The sequence below is a fragment of the Felis catus genome, chromosome B2, assembly GCF_018350175.1.
Source record: "Felis catus isolate Fca126 chromosome B2, F.catus_Fca126_mat1.0, whole genome shotgun sequence".
NCBI lineage: Eukaryota > Metazoa > Chordata > Mammalia > Carnivora > Felidae > Felis > Felis catus.
This window is the reverse complement of record NC_058372.1, coordinates 32,415,945-32,429,383: the sequence shown is the minus strand read 5'-3', so window position 1 is coordinate 32,429,383 and position 13,439 is coordinate 32,415,945. Positions and strand designations below refer to the sequence as shown.

General features: G+C 48.1%; 1 protein-coding gene across 1 annotated transcript in view; it reads left to right on the top strand.

Moving 5' to 3' along the window:
- The window catches only part of UQCC2 (ubiquinol-cytochrome c reductase complex assembly factor 2), a 14,063-nt gene extending 624 nt beyond the window's left edge, over positions 1 to 13,439 (top strand). The window contains exons 2-4 of the mRNA XM_003986027.6: positions 9,515 to 9,589; positions 10,495 to 10,564; positions 13,258 to 13,439. Of these exons, the coding sequence (XP_003986076.1) occupies positions 9,515 to 9,589; positions 10,495 to 10,564; positions 13,258 to 13,385 (273 nt within the window). The 3' untranslated portion in view covers positions 13,386 to 13,439. The remainder of the gene's footprint in view (positions 1 to 9,514; positions 9,590 to 10,494; positions 10,565 to 13,257) is intronic.

The window sequence follows — 13,439 nt, the reverse complement described above, 5'->3', positions numbered from 1 at the left end:
CACTGACGTTGAGCTGAACCTCCGGGACCTCTGTAGGGCCTGAGCTAAGCCTTTGTGTGCTACCTGGGCCCCTGTTAGCCCGTGCAGCAGGTTTGGGACCTCAACCCATGCCCCTGTGTGTAAGTAGTAGACCTGATTCTTGCTATCCTCCAGGTTGGTGTGACGGCAGCTCTGGGACTGATTCATAAAGCACATCTTCGTTGAGCATCCACCATGTGCTAGGTGCTGGGGAGACGAATGCGGTCCTCTCTGCATCTCAGCGTGAAATTTAAGCTTAAATTCTAGTTCGGGACACAATAAGGAAGTAGACCTATGTAAAGTAGTCCAGGTCAGTACTATGCTGGGTGTAAAACAGTAGCATGATAAAGGGGTACTATTAGTTATGGTAGAGGAGGACTTGCTCAGGAGGTGACACATAGATGAGACATAAGGGAAGATGAGCTGAACTGATACTAGGTGGGAAGGGGCATGCCAGGTAAAGGTCCTAGGCAGGAAACAGATTGATGTGTTAGGGAGCCGAAAGAAAGCCAGAGTGGCCGAAGAGGAGTGAGTGAGAAGGAGTTTGCTAAGAGTTGAGGTCAGAGGAGGACAGGAGCCAGGCACAGTAGGGTCTTAAAGGCACTGGCTAGGAGTTGGATTTTCTCATAAGGCCAGTGAGAAGCCATTGGCAACGTTTGTGGAGACTGAGTGTCCTAATTTAGTTGTTTTAAAAGATCATTCTGGTTGTGTGTGGTGAATGAATTATAGGGGGCAAGGATAGAAACAGGGAGGCCAGGGGTGCCTGGGTGGTTCAGCCAGTTAAGCGTCCAACTTCGGCTCAGGTCATGATCTCACGGTTGGTGAGTTCGGGCCCCAAATCGGGCTCTGTGCTGACAGCTCAGAGCCTGGAACCTATTTCAGATTCTGTGTCCCTCTCTTGATCTGCCCCTCCCCCATTCGCATTCTATGTCTTTCTCTCTCTCTCAAAAATAAATAAACATTTAAAAAAAAAAACAAGGAGGCTAGAGAAAAGGCAAGAAACAGTGGTGGTTTGGATGAAGTTAGCAGCACAGGAGATGGAGTGGCCAGATTTGGCTTGCAGAGTGAAGGTTGCTTCAACAGGACTTGCTAATATAGTGGATGTGACGTAAAGGAAAAAAGAGAAACCAATGATAACACCTAGATTTTTTTGGCGTGAGCAACTGGGTGGGAGGAGGTGCCGTTTATCAAGATGGGAAAGACTAGATGAGGAACAGGTGGGGTGTGGGAAGAACATCTTGAGTTCGGTGTTAGACATGTTAAATTTTAGATGCCAAGTGGACTTACCTCCAAGTGGAAATGTCAAGTAGTCAGTGAGATATTTGAGCCTGGGGCTCAGGCAAGAGGTCAGAGGGAGGAAATGGGATACATAAACACACAACCTGAACTTTTGCCAAACTTGGCCAAGACCTATCAAAGCAAGGACATGTTTTTTTTTTTTTTTTTTTTTTTTTTTGCAACTTAGCCCAACACAGAGCCAAGCCAGCCCACCTAACGGAGCAGGAACATGGCCAGTGGCATCGTTGAAATCAGATTCCAGATTGGGTAGAGAGCATGGATGGAGTGTCTGGTTCAGGGCTTGTGAGGAGTAGGGCACTACACTGACACGCCTTTTACAACAGTCTTCACCGGTCTGACGTATAAAGATCTTGAAAGCAAGAACTGTACCTCGCCCCAACTCTGCAAACTCCATAGATTTTCTAGGATTCTGCTCCCTACGTCATTTTAGTGTGAGCTTCCTGAGAAAAGAGATGGTGCCATTTTTATCTTTCTCCCCTGTCTAGCATAGTTCTTGACACATAAAAGACAATCAGTAAGTGTCTGGATAAACAAATAAATGACTGATTGGTTATGGCTCATGAGGTAAAAATCATTTGAATATGGTTCCAGATGTGGCAGAACTAGATGGACAGAAGTAGTGAAGAGAGAGAAGGAATAATTCTGTGTCCTGAGTGGTGAGAATTGAGAGCTTGCTGTGCGAGAGGGGGGTGGGGGGTACCGTGGGAACTCCAGAAGAGGGACACAGCCTGGTCCTTACCACCAAGACAGAGCCGGGCAGATATGCAATTTACGCTACTGAAATCCAAGTGGTAAAACCAGCCAGCAGTGAGGCTGACAGAGGCTGGAGCCTTGGGGAGGAAGTGTGATGTTCGCCTACTTGACTTAGTGTAAGAGGAGCCAGAGAAGGAGGGTAGAGCTTTCTCTTTTGGAGTTGTCATCCTTTGTCATCACCTGGGGAGATAGTTCTAATCAGTCGAAGGCGCACACAAATTTGAGTCACGGTTTTAGATGCAAGTCATGGCTCTGTTGATGGTTCTGGAGCAGCTGATGAATGCATCCCTAGTAGAGCAACCCAGTATATCATGATGGCAGCAAGCACATTACTCAGGACCACTGTCATGGTACCTCATCCTGATGTCACCTGAGAATGCTCTTGGGCTTCGTAAATCTTGGTGATAATTTTTAGAGGGAGCAGCCCCTTGCCAGAATTGAGAACAGCACTGTGAGTCGCTCCCACTGACGCCCCCGGGTCATCTATAAACCTTGAGAAAGAGAGGTGGTTCTGGTAGACTTTTCATTAAGTTGGCAGCCGGCAGCAGGCATTCGACCCGGTTGGCTGATTGGTGTGGAGTTTCTCCTTGGTTATGCCAGTTGCCAGAAACACAGGACTGGAGGGGGAGGCAGCTCTAGTCCACAGCCTCTTTGTTCCTGTAGAGGAGAGAGGCAGGCAGTCCTCTCGGCCTTTTGGCTTCCTGCACCTTAACAATAACACTGAATACATGCCTGGCACATTGTGCATGCATCATCTCATTTAATTTAATCCTTAGTGCAGCTGACTGAGGCAGCCATTGCTTATTCCCATTTTACGGATGAGAAAACAAAACCAGAAAAATAAAACAACCTCCTCAGGGTCCCGTGGGAGTTAGGTGGCAAGACAAGTAAGCAGCAGACCCAGCTGTTCTGGCCCTGATCTTTCCTCAGCTGCCGTTTCTCCCAAGTTCTTTCTTGTTAGAAAGTCCCCTTGGTCCACAAACATCAAGCCACTCCTTTTCCCTCGTGCCCTGCTCAAGCCTTTTTGGACCATGGACAGTTTCGCCAAAGAATTAAATACCTCCCTGTGTTTACCCACCTGCTTTTCTTTGCCCCGGCCATGACCTCCCTACCTAGTGTGGATGGGAGGAAAGATGACCCTCGGGTGGGACAGCAGTGCAGGAGAGCCAGACTCGCTGGAAGGCAAACGAGCCCTTCAGACTTGAAAGCAGAGTACAGAAAGCACCGCCTCCATTTATTCCACCTCAGGATGCCCTTTGGGGAGTCTCACAGTCCACCCAAAACCCACCAAGAGGGAGGTGTGGTGGGAAGCAGGAACACACTCAACGCCTCTTACACCCTCTGTCCTTTTGTACAGTTTTTTCAAAGTTAATGGTTATGGGCTTTGCCCATTTTGAATACAGTTTCTTCAAGAAACACGTACCCTGCCGCACCAAGAGCTTCATAAAAGAACCTCAATGTGGGGGAAGGTGGCAAAACAACCATAATTGTTGACTTAAGTACAGGGAAAGGAGCAAATCCTTCTACTGAGTTCATTAGGTACCCAAGCAGCTTCCTTTAAGCTCCCCAACTGCACACCAGCACCCACTAATCCAGTGTGGGGCACAGCTGTGAGGAACAGCCTGGAAATGCAGCCACCCGGGAAGGGGCTCACCCACCAGTGAGTTCTTGTATTATGTCCAGGTTGATACCATACCCACCTCGTTTGGAAAAAAGTTGAACTGTGTTCTCAGGCTTGCGGTAATGGAAATGCTAGTTCCAGTTCTCAGAGGAGAATGTGAAAGTGTGTATAGAATTCTGTTTTCTCGGTCATCCAGCAGAGCCCCGGTCTTCGGCATTCCTGTGTGGCCAGGAGCTGGCTCCCAGCTTCCTGGCATGTGCTGGCAGGGGTGACGCCGCCTCAGCGCTGCCCGCCCCATATGTGGCCCCCCCGAAGGCAGGTTTTTGAGGAATGGGCTGAGGACAGATCATGCTGTTTTTAGTTGCAATATTGAACCCATTGCAAAACAGGAGTTAAGAGGAGAATCATCTCTGAGGCGGAATGCAGACGTCTCCATCTTTCCTCCTCTCCTAGGTCCAGGTGGAGCTAGAGTGGGGTGAGGTAGTGTTTAGACCTGGGGATGGCAGTCTTCTGTGCTTGGTTAAGGATGCAGGTGCTTCTCGGTGGGGGACAAACTACTGACCACTTTCAGTGGGTCTCCGCTTTACTCAGAGCTCTTTGGGTCTGCCTGTTGCCCTCTGGACAAGTGGCAGGCAGGTTTGTGAGGCCTTCACTGTCCTCTGATCCTTGGCGCCAGCCTGAGTTTTGCCTCGCACCACACCCCAGCACCGTACCCTGGCGTAGGGTGTCTTTTCTTGCCTCCCAAATTGGCTACGACGTTAAGTGGTTCTTAACCCTTGAGGATCTCGTGCACTGTGGACACCGCCCCCCAAACACACAAGGTTTGCCAAGGTTTGCCGCCTTCCCAGGCCCTCCTGTGGTGGCTCAGCTTAAGACCCTGCTTGTCTTTGACCCATGCATCCTTGTCCCCTGCCTTTTCACGCGTCCTGCCAGCCATTCCTCTGATCCGTATACCACCCCAGGCTCAGTCCCAGCCTTGCCAGGATGCTCCTCAGTGCGGGACTCTGGCTCCCCCTCGCTCTGTGAACTGTCACCCGCGGTGAAACTTGAGACCCCTGCCACACCTGCCCTGTTAGCCAAGCCTGGTGACCCGCTCCCACCTCTGATTTCCCGTTAACTCTGGCTCTCAGTTACACGCTACCCCGGAGCCATGTTTGATTTTTAATGCGCGCGTGTCTTGTCTCCTCAGCATGATTGCCAACTTCTCCAAGGCCGAGGCTGGGTCTTTATGTCCCCTCACAGCCCCTAGCAGAGCATTCTGCATAGTAGGTGCTCAAGAAATAGATTTGCAACTGAAGGGAATAGGCTCCCATAACGGAATGAACTCATTTCAGAAGTTCATTACCAAGCCATGAAAACCTTTTTTCATAGATCCTCCTGGACTGAATCCAGCTCTACCTTAATTAGCAAAGCAATTTGCGACACCCTTTCCCAAAAGTGCTTATGCGTCCCTTTGTGTGACTAGAATCAGGGCCGCCGTGTGTACCAATTGCAGTCACCACCCAAAATTCAATTTTGAAAATCGAAATCAGTGCCTGCGGCACTGATGTAGATTTGTATGTATAAAAGTTTAATATGGTAAAGAGAAATACACTGACGACTGAGCAGGGGAAATGCAAAAGGAGCAAAAATAGAGCCATAAAGGACACTGTGTCAGTTGCACATCTATTTTATTCACATTTAGGGAGCAGAGCTGAATTTTTCATAATGTCCCACTGCTGCCTTTCTCAAACCCAGAGCTGCTATTAGTCCTAAAATGTCCGTAATCTCATTAGGTGTGAATGCAAAATCAGGTAATTTAAAGCTTGTCTATAAGAATATTTCTAAAAGTGCACAGTACATTTCATCAGGAAAACTGTATATTTCAAAATTCAGAAATCTTTGTGCTGGCATCTGTGAATAAAAGTGTACGATGTACAAGTGTGGCCAGGCTTCTGGAATTAGAAAGATATTTCTCGATAATCTTTTAAGCAGTAACTGAGACTTCTTTAATTGCTGAGCTTGGGTTGGCTGTGCCTGGGACCCAGAGTTGGCCATGGCCACTTCTCTCCTTAAGCAGTAACATCTGGCCAGAAGTTGGCATACCGAGTTCTCATCGCCTCCGTCAAGCCGCTTTTACAGCCTGATAGAGACATCTTCTGACTTCAAATCAGAAGTTGGGTGACAAGTTCATTTTTTGGTGGTTATTGTCAGGTGTTTGGTTCCTTCTTGGATCGTTAATGGAGCACCAGGCATTATGTAAAATATGTAGGAGACTGTGTCTTTACTACTGAAGGAATTTTAAGAGATGGAAAAAACTCAGAGCATCCCTTTGTTGTTTGCACTCAGACCCTGTGCTCTTTGCCCTCCCAGGAGCAGTGCTCTGCAAGGGTGACCTCAGCCTTCTCCTGTGCCCTTCCTCTGCCCTTTCAAAGAAGGGAAAGGACGGGAAGGGAGAGGACACCTGTCACCCACTTGAGGGTGTATGTGGTAGGAGGTAGCTGAGTAGCCCTGTAGCAAATTCTCACGGTTAGAGAAGTTGGAGGAGCAGCTTGCATGGCAAGATTTTGGAGGGTGAGGATCTGGTCAGAATGGGGGTTTGATCAGGAAGCGCTGTGTTGGTGGCCGAGGAGGGCAAGTCCAAGGTGGGAACCCCTTTCCTCCACTTGGGTGGGAAGGTGGTCGGATGGTGGTAAGAGGGGAAGGTCCAGATGGGCGGCTACCAGGTGAAGAATAAGTGTGACAGATGACTGCTCACTCGGCAGAGACCGAGGGTTGGTGTTTCATCCCCGGCAAGCTGACCGCGGAATGCTTGGTGACCGCCGAGAGCCTCAGGTCAGAGCCGGTGGTTCGGTCAGGTGCGGCGATTTTCCCTGCCTACATTACTCCGTCTCTAGCCACGCCCCAGCCATCACACTGGCATCACTGATCCACCGAGAATGCCATCACTGCCTTTTCCCTGGACATGTGCTTAAGCCTGCCCTGGACCTGGAAAGCCCCCACTCCCTTCTGTAGCCATGACCCTTCGGCCAGTCTTCCCCGGCAGTGTCCACGGCACCCTTCATGCCACTGTCACCAGGATTATCTATCTCCAGGCTTGTCCCGAACTGTTCTGCTCTTTCCTCTTGTAGTTTGCAAGCTAGAGGCCTGTGCTTCCTTCTACAACTATTCACTACCAGTAATATTAACAAAAGCTGATCGCTCACATTTATCAGTGTTCCAGGCCCCAAATTCAGAGCAGCCCAGGCATTACCTCATTTTTCCTCACACCGCCCTCAGAAATAGGGGCTATTATTATCTTTTCTTTTAAAAGAAAGGTTAAGTTGGCGGGTATGCTTCAAAAATGTCAGTGCTTGAAAGACAAAAGAAAGGCCGAGGCACGAGGAACCATCCCAGCTGAAAGGAGAAAGATACACGACAGATAAATGCAGTAGGAGATCCTGGACCAAAAAGATTTTTTTTTCCTGTAAAGAGTATTACTGAGACAATTGACAGAATTGGAATATGGATGATGAACTAGATAAAAGTGTCATATCAATGTCAGATGTCCCGTATTTGATCACTGAACTGTGGTTATGTAAAAGAACGTCCTTGTTCTTAGGAAACATACTGAAATATTATGGAGTAAAGGAGCATCGTGCTCCAACTTACTACCAAATGGATCAGAAAGAAAATGCATAGAGATGGAGAGACTGATAAAGCAAATGTGGCAAACGTTTTCTTTATAATTGTTTAAATTTATTTTTGAGAGAGAAAATCTCTCTCAAAGCATGCGTGCACACGTGTGTGAGCAGGGGAGGGGCAGAGAGGGAGACACAGAATCCGAAGCAGGCTCCAGGCTCTGAGCTGTCAGCACAGAGCCCGATGTGGGGCTTGAACCCATTTATTTATTTATTTGTTTGTTTGTTTATTCATTCATTCATACATATTTATTTACTTACGGACTTAGTGGCAAATGTTTTCTAAAGTGTGGGAGGCAGGGGGAATTGCACGATTCGCCCCACCTTCTGTAGCTAGCTGATAAGTGAAGGAGCCAAGATCCAAAGCTAGGCAGTGTGACCCTACTGCTCTCCACAGCCACGGAGACCTGCTCATACACAGGGCCGAGCACGCCGCGGGTTCTCGGTGCGCGATCTTTACATGTGTAAGTGAACTCATCCTCCCAAGAACGAAGACAGCAAGCAAAAGATGAAATGCGCGATTTTCCTTTGATAATTGACAGAATATTCTTCAAAACTTTGTGCTGGCATTGTTCTCATTCCTTTTGTGTCATGTACCTTCTGTTCCCCTACCTTCCGTGTTAGCTCTTGGTCGTGCGTGCTCTGCTGAAGCCAGGATGTTCCACGTGCTTTCCTCCAAAGTGCATCCTGCAGAATTCTGCTCCAGCTGGACTTTTCCCTGGAAGCGCTGCCCCACAGGGGTCAGAACGTGATCTCTGGTAGCACATTTCCCCATCCATTCTTTCTGTCCTTCCCTCAGCGCCAATCCACTCAAAGAAAGACTTTGATCATTATTCAGTGAACACTGGCTACCTCCCCAGCCCAGAATCCTCTCTCTTCTGATGTGGCTACCTGGGCATTCTCGTGATGAGTGGCCTCAACCCGGGGATGGATCAAGTTAAACTAAGTGATGGATCGTCTTTTTTGTTGGCAATAAAGTGGAGACCTCATTTGACACGTGCAGAGAGGCAGAAGCAGAGCTGCCTTATTAAAACGCTTAACTACTGATTTATTTATGCTTTGCCTTCTTGGAGAAAGGATTTAAGTTGGAAAAATCTATCATTTGAATTCTGGGGAAAAAACATAAAAGTGAAAGTTTTGTTTTTGTTTTGTTTTTCTGGGGAGGTTTCAGAATTCTTGGCAGAGTAATATAAGGAACTGTAGATAAATAATAGCAAGAGCAGAAGGAAGGGAAAACTAAAAAGAGGTATGAAAGGGGAGAAAACACTTCGCATCTGCACGTGCCCGTCTTTCCTGGAATTTCCAGCAGGGGCACCAAGGGTATTTCTTGTTTTTTTCCCCTCTCTATTCACAAGGCCTCAGTGTTCGGGCCCTATCCTTTCCAGCGGCACTTAATTGGACTCTCCCTCTTGGTTCTCCTCAATTCAACTGTCTCATCTTAAAATACTGCCTTCTTCATGTTTCTTTCCTTATAAAATTGCAGCGGCTCACCACAGATGAGCGCTCAGACGATTTTCTTTTTTCTTTTTTGCCTTTCCTAAAAGAATATTTAATACATTTCATATTGAAGGTTTAACTCAAAAAGCTCCTTCTCCCACCCAGGTTCTTACTGCATATTCGGGCCCTCAGCCAGATTGGTCTGGTCTGAAGCATAGATAGCATTCCTGCCTCCTCTTGCTCACACCGTCCCCCCACCCGGAAGGCCTCTCAGCTCTCCCTTCTGCTCCCCAACTCCTTTGCATCCTCCAGAACCCAGCTTAGTGTCACTTCCACCATACACTGAGCACGGGAACTCCCCCTCCTCTGGTTCCTTGGAGCCCACACTCTCCACCACCACTCCCTGTCATGAGATCCACCCTTCTGATCATCTATTTTGATTGTGGTGCATCCCACTGCAGCCGGTGTGGGGGTACACAGGTCCCAGATGCCAGTTGATGGATGGAGTTTTTCTGCAGGTTGGGGAGTTGTCGAGGTGAAGCCATTACAAAAAGGTGATTTCTAATAGCTTTCTAATAGCTGGAGCTGTAGGCCAGGTTTGCCTCCCATGGAGTGAAAAAGCCAGTGCGAAAGCCTTCTGTAAGCGGGGTCCTACCCAGTGGTGCAGACACGGCCTGAGAGGCGGGGCTTACTTGCCTACTTCCTTGGGGGGTTCTTTGTTTTTCAGATCGCCGAGCCTGAGGCCTGTGATCAGATGTATGAGAGCTTAGCACGACTCCATTCAAACTATTACAAACACAAGGTGAGTGGGCCAGTCTTTTATATCCCCAGCCCTCGGACTGGAAATGACCAATGAGAGTGAGTGAAAATCTGATTATACAATCCTTTGTAAAGGATTGTGGTTTTGCTACTTTCAGATGTAACCAGTAATTTCAAGCAAGCCAACAAAGGCGCCTGGTAGAGGCTTTTAGGTCACCTAAATAAAAGCTATTTATAATTTCGAATAAAGGCCATGTGTTTTATATGCCAGTGCGTGCCCAGGGTGTATCTGACAACCGTTGGCTCTTACACATATTTTCGCATCTACTCTGATGGAACTGGTACTTCCCCACACTCCGGTGATAAAGTTGGGTGCTTTGGGAAAGTCCTGTCAGACAAAGCTGGGCTTTTCCTCAGCCCTGACATGATTACTGTCAAATTCCACTTAGTGTGGTTTTTCCCAAGCCTGAAAAATGTGTTCAAGTGACTCCAGAAATATACACAGCCAAATGCCTAGCCTACAGGGAAAAGGGATTTCTTCTAAATCCTCATAACTCAGAGTGTGGTCCGTGAGCAGCAGCACCGGCGCCACCTGGGAGCACGTTAAAAATGCAGAATCTTATATGCCAATTAATTTGGATGTAAATTAAAAAAAAAAATTAAATTAAAAAAAAAAGAAGAAGAAATGCAGAATCATGGGCCACACCCAGACCTCCTGAATCACAGGCTACATTTCAAGAAGATTCTTGCGTACGCTCAAGCGAGGCCAAGTCTTTGACCTCTAGGTGGCGCTGCTCTTCTCCCAGCCCGGTCTCTGGCTTCCCGAGGCCCAGGCTGGTGAACTTTGCCGGGAGAGCAAGGCTTCCCCCAGGATCATCAGGTCTCAGGTTGTGCTGCAAAACTAATCTCTCCCCCACCGTCTCTCTCCTCTCTGGCCCGTGTGACCAGTACCCTCGCCCCAGAGACACGAGCTTCAGTGGCCTGTCCGTGGAAGAGTACAAGCTGATCCTGTCCACAGGTATTGACAGCACAGCTGCCCTTTCTGGTTGGTTTGCAAATGATTCTTTGAGTTTGAGCAGCCAAGGGGAATTGTCTACTAAGACCGCTCTGCTTGATGGAAATTCTTGTGGAATAGCCCAGAGGAAATTCTGAAGCTTCGGGGCTCATGCTTTTTGGCCATAAAATATGGAGAAGGTCAAAGGCATTATTTAAAAAAGAAAATCCATCTTCAGAGCTTTTAAATTCAAAGCGTGCGGCAGGGAACCGGGGAATACGTATTTGCCAAATGGAAGTAGTTGAAATCAAGATGGAAGGAAAATAATTTTATTTTTATGGTCCTAAGGGGGCTTTATAAACAATGAGGGTTTTAATTAAAACAAAAAGCCATTCAATACACTTGTATGGGGATATCCGTCTGAGAGTTATCTGACCCAGGGGACATGGTTTGTGGGTTAGATATGGGTTTAACTAGGTGTGTTTGAGAGTTGTTGACAGACCTCGATTAACAGAAAGGAAATACCCTACCTAGCCCATCCCCTCCTTACTTCCCCACCTCCATTGTCACTGGACAGGGAGATGGGGGGAGTGGCAGGGGGAGCCTGGATTGATGTAGGCAGGTTCTGGAAAATTACTATTTTTATTGCCAAGGATACCGTATACAAAAATAGGCTAACCTTTTCTGCAAGGGCATGGCCCTGAAACATTTGCCTTTGGGTACTCTAGAAATTTCTCTCTCCTAACCCTCTGGCAGCCTTTCAGCGACCAAGTTTTGGGGATTTGGCCTTCCCGACAACTCTTACCTTCTGAACAGATAAAACCTGGTGGTATCACCTGCTATTGTGTGTCAACTCTGATCCTATTTTTTGTTACAGTACTCTGGAAAACCGGCGTAAGGATAGTTTGGCCAGGCGGAATTCCTTTATCGACAGTTTTTTCAAATGTACACATAAAATTATTCCCATGTTTCTGGGCCTATGCAGTCACCAGTATTGGTGCACAGGGTCACTCTGAGGGCTCTAGAGGGTTTGAGCAAACTTTGGACTTGAAACTAGAATGGAAATAAGTTCCAGAGGCCCAGCCTCTACCTTCTTTGTTGGCCCCTGGACACCTGTGTGAGTTGGGGGAGAGCAGGCTGCAGCAGACGAGGGGGGCACGGAAGACTCCCCACCACTGGCCTGTGCTGCAGCTTGTTCTGGCCAGAAGTTCAGCTCCAGCAAACCTGCTGATGGTTCATTTTCACAGTAAGCCTCCTATTTTTGTTGCGACCGTGTGGCACGGGCTTACTGATTGTTTCCTCTGACAGGGCAAGAATACACCTTGCAGTGTTTGAGGGCCTAGCGAGTCTGAAATGTGACCAAGGTCTGGGTCCCAAGCATGTTCGCCTGGGCTTGGGGCCATGGGAGACTCTAAAAGAGGCCTCGTGGCTTGTGAGTGGACAGGGACCGCCCAGCATCCCACTTCACGCCCACGAGAAAACCTGGAAAGGTTTCAGGGTGGGATGTTGGGCTCATGGCTGAGGTATAGCATATGTCCTGACTTAGTCAAGAGCCCACTGACAATAAACGTAAGCTGCCTTTTTGTTCAGAAGAGCTGTTCTTTTTTCTCTAGAAGTTTTGCTAACTGATGAAAATCTAGGCTATGAAATTTAAACAAGATTATGTGAAAATCTAAATTTAAAATACAGGTAAAATTAGGTGTCATAGAACTTTAGCCCTAGAGAGACTTGTTGGTTCTCCACTGGGGGCAAAACTGCCACAGTCCCGCGTGGAGGACGTCTGGAGACATTTCCAGACATCACAGCTAGGGGCCGGGTATGGGGGCTGCTACTGACATCTAGTGGGTAGAGGCCAGGTTGCTGCTAAACATCCTACAACGCGCAGGTCAGCCCCACAGCAAAGGACTGTCTGGCCCAAAATGTCAATAGTGCCGAGACTGAGAAAGCTGGTTTTGATTCCTTTGGGGCGTGAGCGTGTGCGTGTGCATGTGTTCTTACACAAGGGCCCCACCGGCTCTCACCGGCTCCCTGCTGCCTTCATAGCTATGAAGACTGCCGCCTCTTCTTGAGTGTGGGCCAGCTGCCAGGGAGATTCCTCTATTATTTCCTTTAGTCTGGAACTTTTGAGGCAGGCGTTTTTATCTCCACCTTACAGATGAGGAGCCCGAGGCTAAGAGGGTTAAATCACTTGTTTCCCAGAGAGGAAGTGATCGGTGGGGACCCCAGTCCGTCTCCTTCCCCAGTGCCTCTTCAGCTCCGCTGGATGTGGTGCAGAGCTTCAAATCCCACCTCCTCCACTTCCTGGCTGTGCGACCTGAGCAACTTACCTAACCTCCTTCCGCCTTCACTTCTACATCTGAGAAGTGGAGACAGTATGGTCTGTGTGTTACAGGCCAAGTTTTGAGAGAAAGTCTCAGGGCCCGTGGGTCACGTCACTGACAAGGGCAATACCGTTTCTTTGCTGTTCTCTGGCACTGGGTGGAGACCACTGGAAGGGGCAGGATGTTCATGTGGTGCCTGCTGCACAAGTGCTGCATCCACACGAGTTGTTTTTCTGTCACCCTGTCTTGATTTGCTTATCAGAAGTTGGGGGCCACGCTTCCCTCTTTCAGGAACATACTGTATAAAAATCAGGGTGTGCTCGGATGGGGCCAATTTACATATTCATATTGTAGACTTCAGTCTCTTTATTTATTTTTTGTCTTCCCCTTTTGCAGACACCCTAGAAGAATTTAAGGAAATGAATAAAGGCATGTGGAAGAAGCTGCAGGAGAAGTTTGCCCCCAGGAATCCCGAGGAGAAGCAGAAGGCCTGGGCCCGGTCCTTATCTCGCCCGCGCACCTAAGCGTGGAGTCTTGTACATCGCCATCATAAATAAAACTGCCCTGATTTCCCCATC